Here is a 17,580-nt window from a genome sequence, read left to right on the forward strand (position 1 = left end):
AAATGAGAATTTCCCAACAAATGCAAATATTCAGCCACCTTTAAAATGGACAATTCTGCCCCCCCCCCTTAACACAGAAGTTATTTAGAAGGAGAAAAAAAGCTGGTTGGTGAAGGAGGCCACGTTGTTTAAGAACTGACATTGAGGCCATTTACAGTTAAGGGAAAGAGAAGATACCCCTAGATTAGTGAACATTTTTATGTTCTTGGACTGTCAAGGAACAAGATGACATTCAGCCACACAACTTTCAGTCTGGCCTGACCTGGGATATTACTTGTTGAACTGATGCAAATGTACCAGAACCCCACAAAATAGCTTGTGAAGAGCCTTATCTCTTAAATAATATAGGCAAGCTGCTGCTTAGACTCACCTGGAGCACACTCCAGCACAGAGAACACTTCTCCCTTGGCACTGGTGAATGTGACTCCAGGCTTGCCACCACTCTGCTGGCAAAGCACAGGAGTCTCACTTGGCCACTCTGATGCCACTGGGGTCTGCGCCTGTGCTTCTCTCTCTTCCTTCTTCTCTGCCTCCACCATTGCCTCCATCTTCTCCTCTTCAACAATAGCTACATTGTCAAGAGTCTTCTTCAGATTCTCTTGCAGCTTTTTGATGTCATCCAGGAACTTCTTCTCCCGGGTGGGCTTCTCAGGCTCTACTGTTGGAGAAGTCGGGTAGCCTGTCAGCAACTGTTCGACTGTCATATTCTTCAGGCTCTCCAAGATCTTAATGGCCTCCTTCAACTCTCGGAAACTTTTGGGTGTCCCTTCTTTGCCACACTTATCTGCCGCTAGGTCTGCAACTGCCATTGCCACGGCACCTTGCACTTGTTCTTCCACTTTCTTCACCTCTTCCACAGGCGGTGGCTCCTCAGGCTCCCCTTCCTCAGTTTTTGGATGGTCGTCTTCCATAAGGCCATTGTCCGTCTCCCAGCTGTCACTCTCATCCTCCCACTCGTCTGAGGAGGCACCACTCGTACTGCCATCTATGGAATCGAGATCTGTTTCTTCATCCATCTCAGATTCTATGTTGTATAAGTGCTAGATGCCAGAAAGGGAGAGAAGTACAGTAATTAGGGAGAGACTGAAACAAAACATAACCAGCCAGTTTAGCATTGCTTAAGAGGGATCAGCTGCAGCATATTCCTTTGCTTAAAGTGTGCCTCAAATGGGGTGACATTCAGATGGATCCTACTTGTCCTAACTGCTGGTCTTATGCAATACTTGACTACAGGGCTCTGACTCAGCAGCTTACCCTCAAGAAATAGGGTGTCTGGGCTTAACGAGGGCATCTTATAAAAAGTCTAATGCAAGCAGCGGATTTTGCAACAGGCTAGAGAGCCACGCACATTACTTCTGATAGCCTGAAGACCTCTGCACACAGAACCCTTAATAATTCTTGTATTTTGCTGCATTTACCAAATGTCTCCCTTCTCATTTTTGCTTAAGCTGTTTATTGCCTTGTTTAAAAAAAAATGACTGCCAGAACTGAATCCCTCAAGTTCATGAGGATTTCTGAACTTGTCAAAAAAAGACATTATCATCCTGCATAATCTCTGTGATTTAAACAGTACCAGCTGCTATCCTTCACCTGTTTAAAATGACCAAAGATGTTTGTCTTAACGTGGAGTGATGGTTCATCTTTTGATCTTTGTCATTAATCTTTTGTGTATCATTTAGAACACAGTATGCCGTCCCCACCCCCCATTTGCTTATCAATTAAACCACAGAAGGATGCTTTACACACACGACTACCTTTCCATAAGGTATAGATCAAGGGTGTCAAACTAATTTGTTATGAGGGCCAAAGCTGACATAAATGAGACCTTGTTTGGCTGGGCCCGGCCAGGCCATGTGTGTACCTATTCAAGATTAAGTAGCAGAGATATACACTTTATAAAGGACAAACACAATTAAAGTTTAAAAAAAAATTAAAATAAGACATGCTTAAAACATTAGCACTCGTTGGTCTTAAAGGTGCTTTCTTTGTATCTCTCCCATGGGATCTGGGGAAGTGGGCAAAGGAAACTCTGGCTCTTTCCCTTCCTTCCCAGGGAACCAGGAGGAGGAACAGTCAATAGAAGGAAGAGAGGCTTGGCTCAGTAGCTCTGCTGTGCGATTGAGAGAGCCTGGCAAAGCAAGCTGAGATGCAGAAGGAAGTAAGAGAGAGGGAGAAGGAAGCAGACAAGAGCCAGTTGCTCGGGGGCCTGATAGGAGCCCTCCAGGGGCCTGATTCAGCCCTGAGGCTGCATGTTTGACACCCCTGGTGTAAATAATGATGCTGAACTATTTTTGTTGTTCAGTCACACAGTCGAGTCCGACTCTTTGCGACCCTATGGACAAAGTCACACCAGGCCCTCCCATCTTCCACCATCCTCCGAAGTCTGCTCAAATTCGTTTTTGTTACATCAGTAATGCTGTCCAGCCATCTCATCTTTTGCTGTCTCCTTCTTCTTTTGCCTTCTGTCTTTCTCAGCATCAGGGTCTTCTCTAGTCAGTGCTCCCTTCTCATTCGGTGGCCAGAGTATTTGAGCTTCAACTTCAGCATCTGACCTTCCAGGGAACAGTCTGGGTTGATTTCCCTCAGGACTGGCTGATTTGATCCTCTTGCAGTCCAAGGAACTCTCAAGAGTCTTCTCCAGCAGCACATCTCAAAAGCATCTATTCTTCTGCGCTCGGCCTTCCTTATGGTCCAGCTCTCACAGCCATACATTACTACTGGGAATACCATCGCTTTGACTATACGGACTTTGGTTGGCAGGGTGATGTCTCTACTTTTTATTATACTGCCCAGGTTCACCATAGCTGTCCTCTCAAGGAGCAAACATCTTTTAATTTCATGGCTACAGTCACTTTACAGTCATTCTGCGAATCATATTGTATAGATCTGATGTTAAGATTTTAAGGTTTTTAGGTTTTAAATGTTTTGACTTTTTCAATGTTTATATATGTAATAATGATTTAAATTGTTTTATTGTTTGTTGTGAGCCGCCCTGAGCCATTTTATGGGAAGGGCGGGATACAAGTCATAGAATAAATAAATAAAAATAAAATAAATTCTACCCCATGGCGGGAGAGGGGAATAGAAGCAAGTTTCCTGAGGAACTACATTTGCTATGACACTTAACCTACTGTCAGAACTCAAGAACTTCAAACGGATCCCATACTTAGTTACAAAGCTAGGATTTTATTGAAGAGAACTAGGTGCTGGAAAAGGCAAGATAACAGTAATGGCGAGAGCCAGCATCAGCTTGATTTTATACACGTAAAGCAAACATCTCACAAAGCCACAATTCACATTGTAGGGCGCAGCTGTCTTCTCACCATCACTATCAGTAGAGAGGATGCCTCCCTACTCTGAAGGCCATGCTGTTCGGCTTCAAAGGGTCCCAGTGTGAGAATGTGCAGAGACAAGACATAATTCATTCTACAGCCCCAAATATTTTGGATACCAGTGGGGCAAGGTTAATTACTATTCAGGCACTCTGGGTTAAGCAAAGGTTACAACATGGAGTCAGTTTGGTTCAGTAACAATACAGCTCTAAGCCACAATAAAACTACCATACAGCATTGGTTACATTATAGAGGACCAGCAGCAAAGATACAAGTTCTGACATACTGCCCCCCCTAAGCGCCCCCTCCCGCGGGGCCGGCCTTGGGCTTGTGTGGGTACAGTAGGTGAAACTTTTTCAGCAGTTGCGGAGCCACTACGTTCTGAGACTCGACCCACTCGTCACAGCTCGGGGGGAAGTGTTTCCACCTGATCAAATAATACAGTTTCCCCCGTTTGACTCTGGAGTCCAGGATCTCCTGGACTTCATGGTGACTCTGACCCCTCACTGTCGTCGGAGGGGGCGGTGGGGCCCTGGGATGGAAGGACGTAGCACCAGGGTCTTTCCGAAGCAAGCTGCAATGAAAAACAGGATGGATCTTACTTAGAGATTTGGGTAGTTCGAGTTCCACCGTTACTTTATTTATCACCCTTTTGAGGTGGGCGAGCGTGGGGAACGGCTTGCCCTCGTAGCCATTGATGATTTGAAAAGGGGAGGTTTTGGTTGAGCTATGGAGGCTATTGTTGTAGCCGTATTCTGCAAAAGGGAGGAGATCCACCCAGTTGGACTGCTGGAAATTAATGAAACAGCGGAGGTATTGTTCTAGAAGGCCATTAACCCTCTCCGTCTGTCCGTCCGACTGGGGGTGGTAGGCAGAACTCAGTCCTTGCTCAATGCCAGCTAGTTTGCAGAACTCCCGCCAGAAGTTGGCAACGAACTGCGTTCCGCGGTCACTAATGACCTTGTCTGGGAATGAGTGTAGGCGTACAATGTGAGTGAAAAAGAACTGGGCAAGTTTTTTGGCTGTAGGTAACTGTTTGCAAGGAATGAAGTGAGCCTGCTTTGAAAAGGTGTCGACTACGACCAAGATGACTGTTTTGCCTTGTGAAGGCGGGAGCTCGACAATGAAGTCCATGGAAACTACCGACCTTGGTCGGGTTGGTGGCGGGCGAGCCAAGCTGAGCCTACTACCACGTCGAAAGAGCAGGAGGGGGCGATTACGAAAGTCTCAATTCCCCAATGCTCCTCGGTCCCTACCGGGACCGCCTGAGTTTCTAAAGTACATGGTTCCCCTCTCATGGGCCCCCCGTCCATTTGCTGGAACTGCATCGGTTGTGGCAGGGGCGAAGTGGCTAATCCCAGCGCCTCAACTAGGCGGGGGGTGATCAAGTCCCTGTTACACCCTGAGTCGATTAGCGCTCGGGCGTGCATGAATCTCTTTAGGTTCGGGTTAAGGAGGGTGACGGCCATGAAAAGTAAACCCCCAGTTGCTCTCACCGTGAGGAGTGCCGGCTGTTGTTGGACCTGCTTTGCGGCACCCATTAAAGCAGGTCGCTGTCGTTTCCCGCCTACTCGGTATCGTCCGACTCCTCGGTCGATTCTTCGACTGCCGCCAGGCTGGTGGTAAAATCCTCGTCAGTCGCCAAGCAAGTGGCGACGGAGCCCCGACTGGGCTCCTTCGATCGGCTGCTCTTCTTCTTCTTCGGGCCCGGGGTGTTTGGCCGCGCCGTGGGTGGTGTGGAACCCGCTTTCCCAGGGCAGTTAGCAGCAAGATGATTTGGGTCCCCGCATTGGAAGCACTTGCGGGCGGGAGACGGGGTGGAGGTCGTCGGAGCCTTCTTCCCTTCGGATTTAGTTGGGGTGTGTTTGGCCCCCTTCCTCGCTAGTTGCTGTCTCCTCATCCCCACGTGTTGGAGGTTGGTCTCCACCTCCCCGGCCAGTTGGATCCAGCCGACCAACGTGTCGGGCCTTCCCTGACTGTAGCAGCGGTCGAGGATGCTCGGATTCAACCCATTGATGAACGCGGTATATTTCATGACCTCGTTCCATCCCCTCGCTGCCGCACAGTACCCTAGGAATTCGGTGGCGTACTCGCGGGTGGAGCGGTTGCCCTGTTCGATGCGTTGAAGGGCAGCGACCGCCTTCTCCTCCCGTAAGGGATCTCCATACTGGCGGAGCATCGCGTGCAGGAACCCTGCCACGGTAGCTAATTCGGGCTTTCTCCCCATGAAAAGCCCCACATACCACTTGCGGGCCGCCCCTCTCAGTCGAGATGCGATGTGGTACACTCGGCTGGCCTCGGTAGGGTAGTCGGCGCCCCAGTGGGTGAAAAACGTGTCGCACTGAATAGTAAAGTATTCCACGTCCTCCGGATTCCCATCGAACGTAATCTTCAACTCCCTTCCCCGTCCCTCGGCCCCTCCTGGCGCTCGCGGCGCCCCAGCCGGCGGTGCTGGGCCCGGTAGGGCCGGCTGGATCGGAACGGGTGGTGCAGGCGGCGCCGGGGCGGCCGGGGCCCCTGGTGCGGGTGGCGCCGGCGGTGCCGGGGCGGCCGGAGCCGGCGGAGCCGGAGGTGCCGGGGCCGCTGGGGCCGGCGGCGCCGGGGCAGCTGGAGCCTGCGGGGCGGGGGCCGGCGGGGCGACCGGCGGTTGCCCCAGTGGCAACACTCCATACGGTATCCCCAGGACCGCTGTTTGCAAAGTGCGGAGCTGGTCGTGGATAGCGCCCAGGTTCTGCTGCATCTCCTCGGCCATCGTCACGCGGGAACGGTGCACATCGCCGTGGATCTCCCGCACCCAATCGAATAATTCGTTGCGGAGGGTCCGGATCGGGTCTTCCCCCCCTCGGGGCTCCGTGCCCTCCGCCTGGCTCTCGTCGTCGTCTCCTGCCCCTCCTTCGCCCAACATGCTTCGGTACCGCTGCTCCGCGGCGTCGATTGCTGCCGTGGACTTCCGCGGGCTCCAGGTTCGCAGGGCCGGGAAGGCGGCGTCGACCGAGAAGGGCGCTGGAACCTTAATTTTGCGTCGGACCCCCGTCACGTTTGGGTCGAGCGGCGGGTCCTCCGATGGGGTGGTGGGCTCTCCGTCCTCTGGTACTTTAGCCGCCATCGAGCCAAGCCTCCAGTACAGATAAGCCACGAACAATGGGATTACTGTTATAATGTCAGAACTCAAGAACTTCAAACGGATCCCATACTTAGTTACAAAGCTAGGATTTTATTGAAGAGAACTAGGTGCTGGAAAAGGCAAGATAACAGTAATGGCGAGAGCCAGCATCAGCTTGATTTTATACACGTAAAGCAAACATCTCACAAAGCCACAATTCACATTGTAGGGCGCAGCTGTCTTCTCACCATCACTATCAGTAGAGAGGATGCCTCCCTACTCTGAAGGCCATGCTGTTCGGCTTCAAAGGGTCCCAGTGTGAGAATGTGCAGAGACAAGACATAATTCATTCTACAGCCCCAAATATTTTGGATACCAGTGGGGCAAGGTTAATTACTATTCAGGCACTCTGGGTTAAGCAAAGGTTACAACATGGAGTCAGTTTGGTTCAGTAACAATACAGCTCTAAGCCACAATAAAACTACCATACAGCATTGGTTACATTATAGAGGACCAGCAGCAAAGATACAAGTTCTGACACCTACAACCACCAAAACCAAATGTAGAGCCATTAGATGATTTTGTTAACTACATATATATTATAGAACTTGGAAAACTATGGCAAGGTATATTTTCTTTGTTGAAAGGTACCCATACTTTAGATTCCTCATGCCCAAATTCCGTGTGACATGAATGGGAAGGAAGACAGGTGAGTGCTTTGTATTCCATCGCTATAGGGCAAGCATTGACTATTCTACAGCAGTTAAGGCAACTGTCATGAGCGACGAGGATGAGTTGACATCTGAGCCCATAGCTGGCCCTGCTAGTGCTTCTGAGCCTGTAGCCAGTCCCTCTGGTGCTCCTGAGGTTGACAGCTTGCCACCAGCAGACCTCGCACCTGATCTGGCAGCAAAGGAGGAGGCACAGCTGCAAGCAGAGAGTCCGCCTGACTTGCCTCCTTGGGTAGTGTGATTGAGGGAGCGATTACACCTGACTTAGCAGCCCGGCAGAGAGATGCACGCCTACGAGGAAAGCGGTTGCTGAGCCCCGAGTATTGCCAAAAACAAAAAGCGGAATGCTCACGGTTAACACAAGCTGTGAATAACTATAGTAGTTACCATAGACAATAAAGAAACAATATGACTACAAATTTCTCGAAGAATTACAAAGGATGCCGGTCCCATACATTGTAACAGACAAAATTCAATGCGGACTTGACAATAACGCAAAAGCACAGGCAAGAAAACTTAGTCCATTTCCAAGAGCTCTCATTCCTTTCAATGTCCTGGCGTTGAAAAGATGAAATTTCTACTGGTCTCCGCACATACAATTAATGCAACAGATCGCCAGCAGTACCATGCTGTTTCCCAGAGGCTCCTTCAGGCATGCATGCTCTCAGGACACACTTTTCCAAATTCTTCCAAGAGTCATGCAAAAGGCTGGCGTCAGTCAAGCTGCTCAGCTCAGCCGCTGTCCTGAGAGCACATATGCCTGAAGAAGCCTCTGGGAAATAGCATGGTACCGCTAACAATCTGTTGCATTAATTGTGTGTGCAGGGACCAAGAGAGATTTCAACGCCAGCACACTGAAAGGAACGAGAGTTCCCTGGAAATGGACTAAGTTTTCTTGCATGTGCTTTTGAAAGTGCGCTATTGTCAAGCCCGCATTCAATTTTGTCTGTTACAATGTATGGGATCTGCATCCTTTGTATTCTTTGAAAAATCTGTAGTCATATTGTGTCTTTATTGTCTATCACAAATATAGTTATTCACAGCTTGTGTTAACTGTGAGCATTCTGCTTTTTTTGTTTTTGGCACTGCATTATATGGATTCCTCCTTGGTTACTTTGAGCCCTGAGTATTAGCAGGAGCTTCCCCATTGTTAACTGGAGCACCACTGGAGGCCCATTTAGCCCCCTGCTCAGGGCTGGGCTCCCCGTGGAAGCAGCAAGTCGCTTTGGCATGATGCACGTCCACCTCGGCTCTTGCATTCTCGCTTAGACTCTTTGGCTTCCTGACTCTTAGCTCTAGACAACCTCGCTTTTTGCTCCCTGACTCGACTGTTGGATTCCGCTTTTGTTTGAACTTTTGACTTGACTCTGAACTAGACCTGGACTTTGCTCACGCCTGTAACCAGCCCCATGACAGCAACACCCAAGTTCTGATTTCCCAACGCTTGCACATACAAACTGGATAATGAGCAAGAAAAAAATTCAGCATGGCTATAATGAGATGCAGCCGTTTCCCAAAAATAAAGGAAAAGGCAAAAGATGGCACTTAATACTGAGCTCTCGGTTTTGGGACAGAGTCTCCCAGTGGAGAAACATGCCATGACTACGCAATGCTGATCCGCAGTGCACTAGACAGAAACAACAGCTAGTTCGGGGGAAATAAGGCAGGCCATGCCCTCCAATGCGAATTCTGTAACCAGTGAAGCCTCTGCTTTGTATCACATTTCCCCTTAGCTATTGCTTCTTTTATTCCGCTTGATACATTTCCCTTTAGCTACTGCTTCCTTTGCTTCCTCTTAGCTACTGCTTCCTTTACCAAGTAGTTCATTCGTCGCATGTATGGAGACATGATATTGCAGAGAACTTCAAATGGGATTCTGGAGAACCCTGGCTGTCATGGAAGCTTAAGGGCTCTCTTGATGAGAGGGGCCAATAACTGTGGCTCTGAAGGAGCTATTTATCTACTTCATTTCTACGTTGCCTTTCCAAAGCAGCTTACATTGTTCTCCTCTCTGCCATTATTTCCTCACACATTTTATTGACTTTCTGAAAAAATGTGGGGTGGTGGAAAAGGAGAGCAAATCAGAAATGCAAGTCAAGATTAGGATACGTTATGGACAAGTGGCACTGCGAATGAGGGTGGGGGCTACTGGCAGCATTGTCCCTGTGTACAGAATTCTCTTTCAGATGCATTCAAGAAGTCCCCTTGGCTGATGAAAGCAACAAGGTGGCAGCAAGTTTAATTTCCAAACCAAAAATGATCGGTGAAGCCACTTGTGGGTGTGAGATTCTGCAGCAGCAGGAATTATTTCCCCAGAAACAGTGTAAATAAAGCTTGTTAAATCAAATCAAGGAGGAACAAGCAAGTACCTCTTATTTGCGAAGCAGAGAGAAACACAACTAGTCAGTATGGCGAGCCAAAGAGTAATGCAAACTACTTACTATATGGCACAGGGACCTACAGTGGATAGCCATTTCACCCAGTGGCAGCTCACCTGTGGCAGAACAATGGTCCTGGAGTTATCAGCCCACACAACTTCCACTTTGCTGCTGAAATCCACACGAGCCACCTGTCCCACTGAAGGCTAAGGAAACAAAAGCAACAGGCTTTAGAGCCATCCTTAGGCTCTAGAATATGAGCAATAACCACTTCTTAGTAAGCAAGCATTCTACAAAAGAGTACAATTGTCAAGGAAGGACTTCCCGCTCCTAGAATTTTATATATGAAGAGATCATGCTCAGGGAAGCCTATATTACGAATATCACAAACCCTGTGTCAACAAACCCATTTTTAAAAACGGATTAAACGCTGTGGAAGTCTCACCATCATTCCTTTGAAAGGGCTGCCACCCACTGGTGGTTTAAGGGATTGGTGTTTGGAAAAAAAGTCTCTAATCTTCTCTTAAAGATCAATATTTATTGTGGCATAAAAGTTTTTTACAGGCCAGAGTATGCTTCACCAGATGTGTGAAGTGTGTCCTCAATCAGGCCGATGTGCCTGTAGATGAGCATGGTGGAAAAATACTGGAAGTGAGATCACCACATACAGACTGGTTCAAATGTACCCAAGATAAATAGTGATCATTCACTGAAGAAGAGGCAGGTGATGACTGACTTGCTAGGACGATTACTCACCGATCACCGCTGCTCTGAATGATCACAGTGCTTATTCTCGTGTAAAGGTGATTTTTGCCTCAGAATGGCAGCCTGCAGCTACTACCATCTAACCTCATGGATCTCACTTTTTGTCTCTGCACCAGGACCTTTATTTAACACAGCATATTTATTTAACATACTTATTTCCAGGGCCAGTGCAACCCAATAGGCCAGCTAGGCCAGGTGCCTTCTTCCCCCTCCCCGCTCATGCCCTGACACTCCCTGTATGCTGGGAGCGCCTCTGAGCCACGCTGTCGTCCCTGCTCAGCCCCTTCTGGGTCTGTGACAAACCACAGACCTGGGAGAAGACTGAGCAAGGGTAGCACTTGGCATGTTTGCTTGCCTCAGAGGTGCTTAGAGCAGCTCCGAATGCCTCTGAGGAGAGCAAATGCACTGCACCATTGTCCCCGCCCAGCCCCTTTGAGGTCTGTGCTGAAGAGCAGAACCGGGGGAAAGGCTGAGCAGGGGTGGGGCAGTTGCTCCCCTTGGAGGTGCTCTGAACACTTCTGAGGCACTGTGGTGTCGTCCCTGCTCAGCCCATTCAAGGACAAATGCACTGCACCATTGTCCCCGCACAGCCCCTTTGAGGTCTGTGCTGAAGAGCAGAACCGGGGGAAAGGCTGAGCAGGGGTGGGGCAGTTGCTCCCCTTGGAGGTGCTCTGAACACTTCTGAGGCACTGTGGTGTCGTCCCTGCTCAGCCCATTCAAGGACAAATGCACTGCACCATTGTCCCCGCACAGCCCCTTTGAGGTCTGTGCTGAAGAGCAGAACCGGGGGAAATGCTGAGCAGGGGTGGGGCAGTTGCTCCCCTTGGAGGTGCTCTGAACACTTCTGAGGCACTGTGGTGTCATCCCTGCTCAGCCCATTCAAGGACAAATGCACTGCACCATTGTCTCCGCACAGCCCCTTTGAGGTCTGCGCTGAAGAGCAGAACCGGGGGAAAGGCTGAGCAGGGGTGGGGCAGTTGCTCCCCTTGGAGGTGCTCTGAACACTTCTGAGGCACTGTGGTGTCGTCCCTGCTCAGCCCATTCAAGGACAAATGCACTGCACCATTGTCCCCGCACAGCCCCTTTGAGGTCTGTGCTGAAGAGCAGAACCGGGGGAAAGGCTGAGCAGGGGTGGGGCAGTTGCTTCCCTTGGAGGTGCTCTGAACACTTCTGAGGCACTGTGGTGTCGTCCCTGCTCAGCCCATTCAAGGACAAATGCACTGCACCATTGTCCCCGCACAGCCCCTTTGAGGTCTGTGCTGAAGAGCAGAACCGGGGGAAATGCTGAGCAGGGGTGGGGCAGTTGCTCCCCTTGGAGGTGCTCTGAACACTTCTGAGGCACTGTGGTGTCATCCCTGCTCAGCCCATTCAAGGACAAATGCACTGCACCATTGTCTCCGCACAGCCCCTTTGAGGTCTGCGCTGAAGAGCAGAACCGGGGGAAAGGCTGAGCAGGGGTGGGGCAGTTGCTCCCCTTGGAGGTGCTCTGAACACTTCTGAGGCACTGTGGTGTCGTCCCTGCTCAGCCCATTCAAGGACAAATGCACTGCACCATTGTCCCCGCACAGCCCCTTTGAGGTCTGTGCTGAAGAGCAGAACCGGGGGAAAGGCTGAGCAGGGGTGGGGCAGTTGCTTCCCTTGGAGGTGCTCTGAACACTTCTGAGGCACTGTGGTGTCGTCCCTGCTCAGCCCATTCAAGGACAAATGCACTGCACCATTGTCCCTGCCCAGCCCCTTTGAGGTCTGTGCTGAAGAGCAGAACCAGGAGAAAGCTGAGCGGGGCTGGCAGGGCATGCCTGGGGTGCCGAAAACCCTGGCACCAGCCCTGTACATTTCCATGTTGTCTTTTCATCTAAATAGGATTTCCAAGGGGGTTAACATCAAGCATTAAGACATTTACAATAAAGTATATGCACAATAATTCAACAGAAACATAAACAGATATGATACTAAAACCCAGCGTGGAGGCCAACAAAGGTTATTGGAATTATGCCAAACAGAAAAAAAGCCTTCACGTTTTGGTGGAAGACCACTATTGAGGGAAAACAGAGTTACACCTACCTGCAACTGTTGTTCATCAAGCAGTCATCCGTGCAGGCACACTTTGTGTGTGTGTGGGGAGGGGCTCCATGTGTGCAGGCCAGCCAAAGAACACTTTTCCAAAGCTTTCTAGTAGACTGGGAATGCTCCTGCTCCCTCTGGCACTTTCCTGCCAAAATGATCACATGACCAGGAGGAGGGGTGCTACTCCCTCAGTTCTCTCCATGCAGCTGCCAGAGATCCCAAGAAACTAAAGTGCCAGACAGTTCACAGTGGGGCAGGAGGGAGGGATGTGTGCCCGCAGAGAAGACCACTTGATGAACAACAGTTAAGTGCAATTTTGTTTTCATCATTGTGGCTTCTGTGCAGTCCCACACTGAGAGATTGTGGGTGTGAATTTCTTAAAGGAAGAGACCATGGAGGACCACCTTCTCAACAGCTGTTTGACCACCCAGAACTGTCTTATGACTGAGCAGGGAGCTTACTACAAGTGTCCCAACTGAAATACATGCAGGAACGTGGCAAAGAAAAATAGCACTCTTTTGAAGAGAGAACCATGATACATAAAGTGGAATTTAACAGCCATGAACTCAGGACAGAGTTTGATAGTCTCTACTGACCCACAACTATGGGTTGTGTGAAGATGCTGACTATATGGGACACGAGGACTGAGAGAGAATCCCTGGCGAGGGATCTTGGCCAGAATATTACCTTCTGAAAGGGGCACGGGCCACAATGTCCTCATTCCGCAGCTGGAAGTGCTGCATACTAAAAACAAACAACCCCCCCCCCCCCCCACACGCTATTCTACATGAAGCACCAGGGGAGTGCAAAGAAAAAAAAAATCAAGTAAGGGGTTAAACTTGTGTTTTGTAACATCTTTAAAATCCAATAAGGAACAGGAAAGTTTAAAGAGTTTGGATCCCAACTAGTGGCCAAAACATAATCCACAACACAAGCAACAGGGTCCAAACCTTGTTACAGCTGCAGTAGAGACTCTTTTTCACTTGGAGGTGCAAAATATGGTAGCGAAGGAGTGGTGCTTGCCATTCAGGAAAGTTGAGAGGCTACTGTTACAATGCAGGAAAGGAACTTATCGAACTACCAAAGTTGTCAGTCGGAGTGAATATAAACAGATCTATGCCATTAATAATGAAGTCAGTGTAAATAAGCTGACGTGGACAAAGAAAGGAAGAACAGGATGCCCCATAAATGAGCCTTGTGCAGCTTGCAGAGCAATCCATAAGTGAACCTTGTGCAGCAATGCAGCTAGAGAAAAACCATAAAAACAGATTATCTTGCAGAGGGATTAGAAGGGCATTCTTCAATGACATGGACCAAAGCAAAAAGGACAGGGCATGGAATTTCCCACTGTGGGGCAGGCCAAATAGCCCAGAGTATCAGAAAACTGGTCTCCGCTAGTCAATTAAAACATAATCAATTACATGGCTATGTGGAGTGTTTGCACTAAAATAAAAGACAAAAAGTAAAGTATGTCTGGTGTTGTAGGTGAAAATAGCGGTATGACATACTAATTTTGCAGAACACCAGGAGCCACTGGGAAACACATTCCCATAGCAGGGTTTCCATGCTATAGGGAAGGAGACACCTGAGATGACGCTAACTTCTAAAGGCTTTGTCATGATCCTGGGCCTAGAGAGGCCTGCAGGCCCCAGGGAAGCCTGCTTAGGAGTTACTGGGAAAAGCCTACATCTCCCAGTATCCCCTCTGATTGGGTAGTGAGAGTTTTGGAGGGAAACAGGCCCAGAGAGGGGTGGGGCCTGGGAAGAGAATATATAAAAGCCAAGCCCAGGAAGTGGGTGTTCTTTTCCTAGGAGGCAGAGCTGAGGAAGGCTGCTGCAAGGAAGAGACCCTCACCCTTAGAGGAAGGGTGAGTAGGCCCAGATCTGACTGAGACAGTAGCGACTGTATAGAGAGACGTGTTAGGGCATTTGTTTATTTTCCCTTCACCCCTTTATTCTTCAATGCATCTTGTTTGTTTATACTGCACTGAACTTCCCTCTTAAAAAAAACCCTTTTTGTCGTTGTTCACTCTGCCTGGTCCTCATGCCTATTATTTGGCCTAAGCTACAGGAGACCTGAAGGGCTTGGGAGGGTACGCTAGGCCTTCTCAAGGGGAACCCTTAACCCAGAGTGGTGGCAGCAATTGGTAATACTCCCCTGAGTCGTGACAGGCTCAGAGTCAAAAGAATTGCTCTGAGAAAAATGCAATACTGAGACCACAAGAATGGTGCCTGTTAAGTCTTTTCCACGGCTGGCCTGCGCACATACAGCCTCCTGCTCCCCAATGTGAAACCGCACAGAAACCGTGATGATAAAACAGATGAATCTCCCTGTAGAACAGTGAGGCGCTTACTTATAACTGTTACTCACTGAGCTGTCTCTGTGCAGTCACACAGGGGACTATGCAGGCCAGCTGCCAGAAGACTTTTTAGCTAGCTGAGCAACAGAACAGGAGAAGCCCCTTCTAGATGGGAGAGTCATTTTTCTGCTCAACTCCATTAACAACTGTTACAGGTAAATACAACACTGTTTTCATATTTGTTGTTCTGCGCAGTCCCACGTGGGAGACTAGCACGCTGATTTACCAGGCGGTGGGATGAGCAATTCACTGGAATATTGAATGCAAGACTGCCAGCCCCACTGATGTCTCCCTTCTTCTAAGTGTCTGCAGAGGGCAGGAAATGCGGTCTGAGACTAGTTTAGGGGCTGAAAAGACAGGCTACTCTACTGGGGATGATGTTTTTTTGCAGCTGGGTTAGCAGATGTAGACAGAGCCCTCTCCCGTAAGGGGGCCCTGAGGTGGGAGCTGCGATGCACCCAGGCTTTTGTGTAAACTGCTGGGAGATTTTACCCTGCTGCAACATTGTGGTTCTCCCCAAGGCACAGAAGACAAAATTACTGCTCATCCATCTAAGTCATTTTTGTCGAACAGGATGAACATTTTCAAAATAATGACACCTTTTCTCAAAAAACCCGCAGAACTAAACTAGGCTTATTCTTATCTAGGCAGCAAAGAGAGAACCTGAGGGAGATTGTGGACCCCCTTCTTGGAGCACGTGACCACTGAGTGGGAAAACGGCTCTGTCTGGGGCTCCTCGTGCTCTGTTGGCTAAGCGTGCTAGAAATCTTCCAGGAGCTGGCCTGTGCAGTCCCACGTGGGATTACACAGAACAATGAAGATGAACATCCCCTTTTCAGGCTGCCACCTATCCAACCTCAAATGGCCAGAGCACCAAAAGAAACCACGACTCGCCTCATTTTCATTGACCGAAGCACTATCCTCAGCATTGCCGATGCGGATCACAAAATCGGTAGTGCGGAAGCGGAAGTCCGGGTGATCAGCGATATCGTACACACTGACATCCTCCTCCTCCCCAACAAGCTGGCAAAAAAAACAAAAACAATAATAGCTTAGTGCCTTTCCATGGATGCTTTTCAACTCTTTAATGCTTCTAACCAAGAAGAAGTCAACACCCTATGACTCAATGACATTTGTATTTTGTTTTAAAGAAGCACCCTGTCATTTCCTGCAGGTATTGCTACTATGGTGCAATATTTGAGATAAGATTTCACATCTTTATAACTTTCCAGTTTGCTCTCATAGTACGTTCAAAATGGGTAGGTACTCACACCACTGTATGGCTTCGGAATGCTTTCTTTTTCTCCAGATTTGTCTATTCTGCCACCCTGTTATTATTTATTGAGTGATACTGAGGGGGTGGTTAGTGAGGCTGTGGCAAAATTTCTGGCTGACATCCTTAAATTTAATTCTGACCATGTTTGAATGCATCTGTAAGCTCGGTTTTATTTTGATTTTATCTCCAATGTTTAAATTTTTATATTCTGTGTCTTTTTATTTGAATCTATTATGCCATTAAAGGTTTGGTATGGTATGTGTATGTTTGTGTGGGGAACTACAGGTTCATAAGTGCCTCTACAAAGACTCCTTTCCTGGGGAGAGCTGACACTCTTTTTCTATATGGAGGGGAACCCTTGGAGCATTCTGGGTGGTAGAGTCAGATGAAAGGGGCTTTACCACATGACAGCCTATGTATTTTTATCCACTCAGAGCTTCTGCACTGCATTCATGCCAACTGTCCCATTTCTCCTAATTCTGTGAGAAGGCAAAGGGTATTTTGAACACTGTGTATGGCTTCAAAGTCAGCTTTGCTTGCAAGAATCCTTCCAGGGCAGCACGCCATATAGTTCAAAACAGGATCAGAAAATGACATAGTAGTAAACATTTAATATAAAGCAGGATTTGACAAGATTCAATCAAGAGGATCTGAAAAAAAAAATAGGCAACATTCCACTGACAGCAAGATAGGAGGTTTTCATTCAGTTCTCACAATTAAATGGGCAAGTTTCATGTTGGAAATTTCTAGGTGAGGGATTGAAAATAGATTCAAAGCTAGGCCATGCTGCCACAAGCTTCAGACTGCCTTCACTGAATGAAATACCACACGAATGGCAAAACAAATGCACACACGGAGACTTTCAGAACATGAAGAGAACAGCATCTACAAGCTTCTATTTCATTTTTTTCAATGATTACTTTCATCAGAGGGACCAGAATATTCCCTAGGAACATCTGTAATGCTGCAACTTCATACTGGGGGACAGGGGATCTGTGGGTTAGGGTGGGGGCTTTTGCTTCTTACCTCCACATCATCCCCACTTGGTTTCAACTTGAACCATTTCACCACACAGGTACGGGCGACATGGTCTCCTGACTGCACCACTCCATACATACCAGGATCCAGAGAACTCTGTGCTATATGGGATTGAAGGAAGGAGAGTATAGTGAAAGAAAACCTGTGCACAGCAGCATCAATCCTCTGAGAACTTTTTTTGGCTATTACCGGTTTATGATGCTTCCATCGTTACTGTCCTCCTTACAACTAGCTCTTCCTCAGGTTTCCCTGGTTTTCCAAAGGAAGCACTGTCACAAACCACCCGGGCTTGGCATGGGAAAAGGAGTTCTTTGAGGACAACCTCCCACCAAGCCCCGTGTTGGCGGACCCTCTCAGTGAGGTGGATTTTTTCAGTGCCTCCTCAAAGGTACCTGTGCAAGAACTGGCACTGCCCACTGACCCAGCAGGGCTCTCAGGCCTGGAAGCCCCAGCATGGACCCACCCGTGACTAGACCTACCACAGTCTATATGGCCGAGGACCTGCCTACCTTAGGGACCGTCCCCATACGAACC

The 17,580-nt window shown here is 48.7% G+C and overlaps 1 protein-coding gene across 1 annotated transcript in view; it reads right to left on the reverse strand.

Moving 5' to 3' along the window:
• Positions 1 to 17,580, reverse strand: part of UBE2O (ubiquitin conjugating enzyme E2 O) — a 149,267-nt gene that overhangs the window by 13,889 nt on the left and 117,798 nt on the right. The window contains exons 11-14 of the mRNA XM_060253506.1: positions 17,035 to 17,147; positions 15,627 to 15,755; positions 9,661 to 9,750; positions 371 to 1,040 (exon numbers count right to left, since the gene is read on the reverse strand). Coding sequence (XP_060109489.1) covers positions 371 to 1,040; positions 9,661 to 9,750; positions 15,627 to 15,755; positions 17,035 to 17,147 — 1,002 coding nt within the window. The remainder of the gene's footprint in view (positions 1 to 370; positions 1,041 to 9,660; positions 9,751 to 15,626; positions 15,756 to 17,034; positions 17,148 to 17,580) is intronic.

This window comes from Heteronotia binoei, chromosome 13, assembly GCF_032191835.1.
Source record: "Heteronotia binoei isolate CCM8104 ecotype False Entrance Well chromosome 13, APGP_CSIRO_Hbin_v1, whole genome shotgun sequence".
Classification (NCBI taxonomy): domain Eukaryota; kingdom Metazoa; phylum Chordata; class Lepidosauria; order Squamata; family Gekkonidae; genus Heteronotia; species Heteronotia binoei.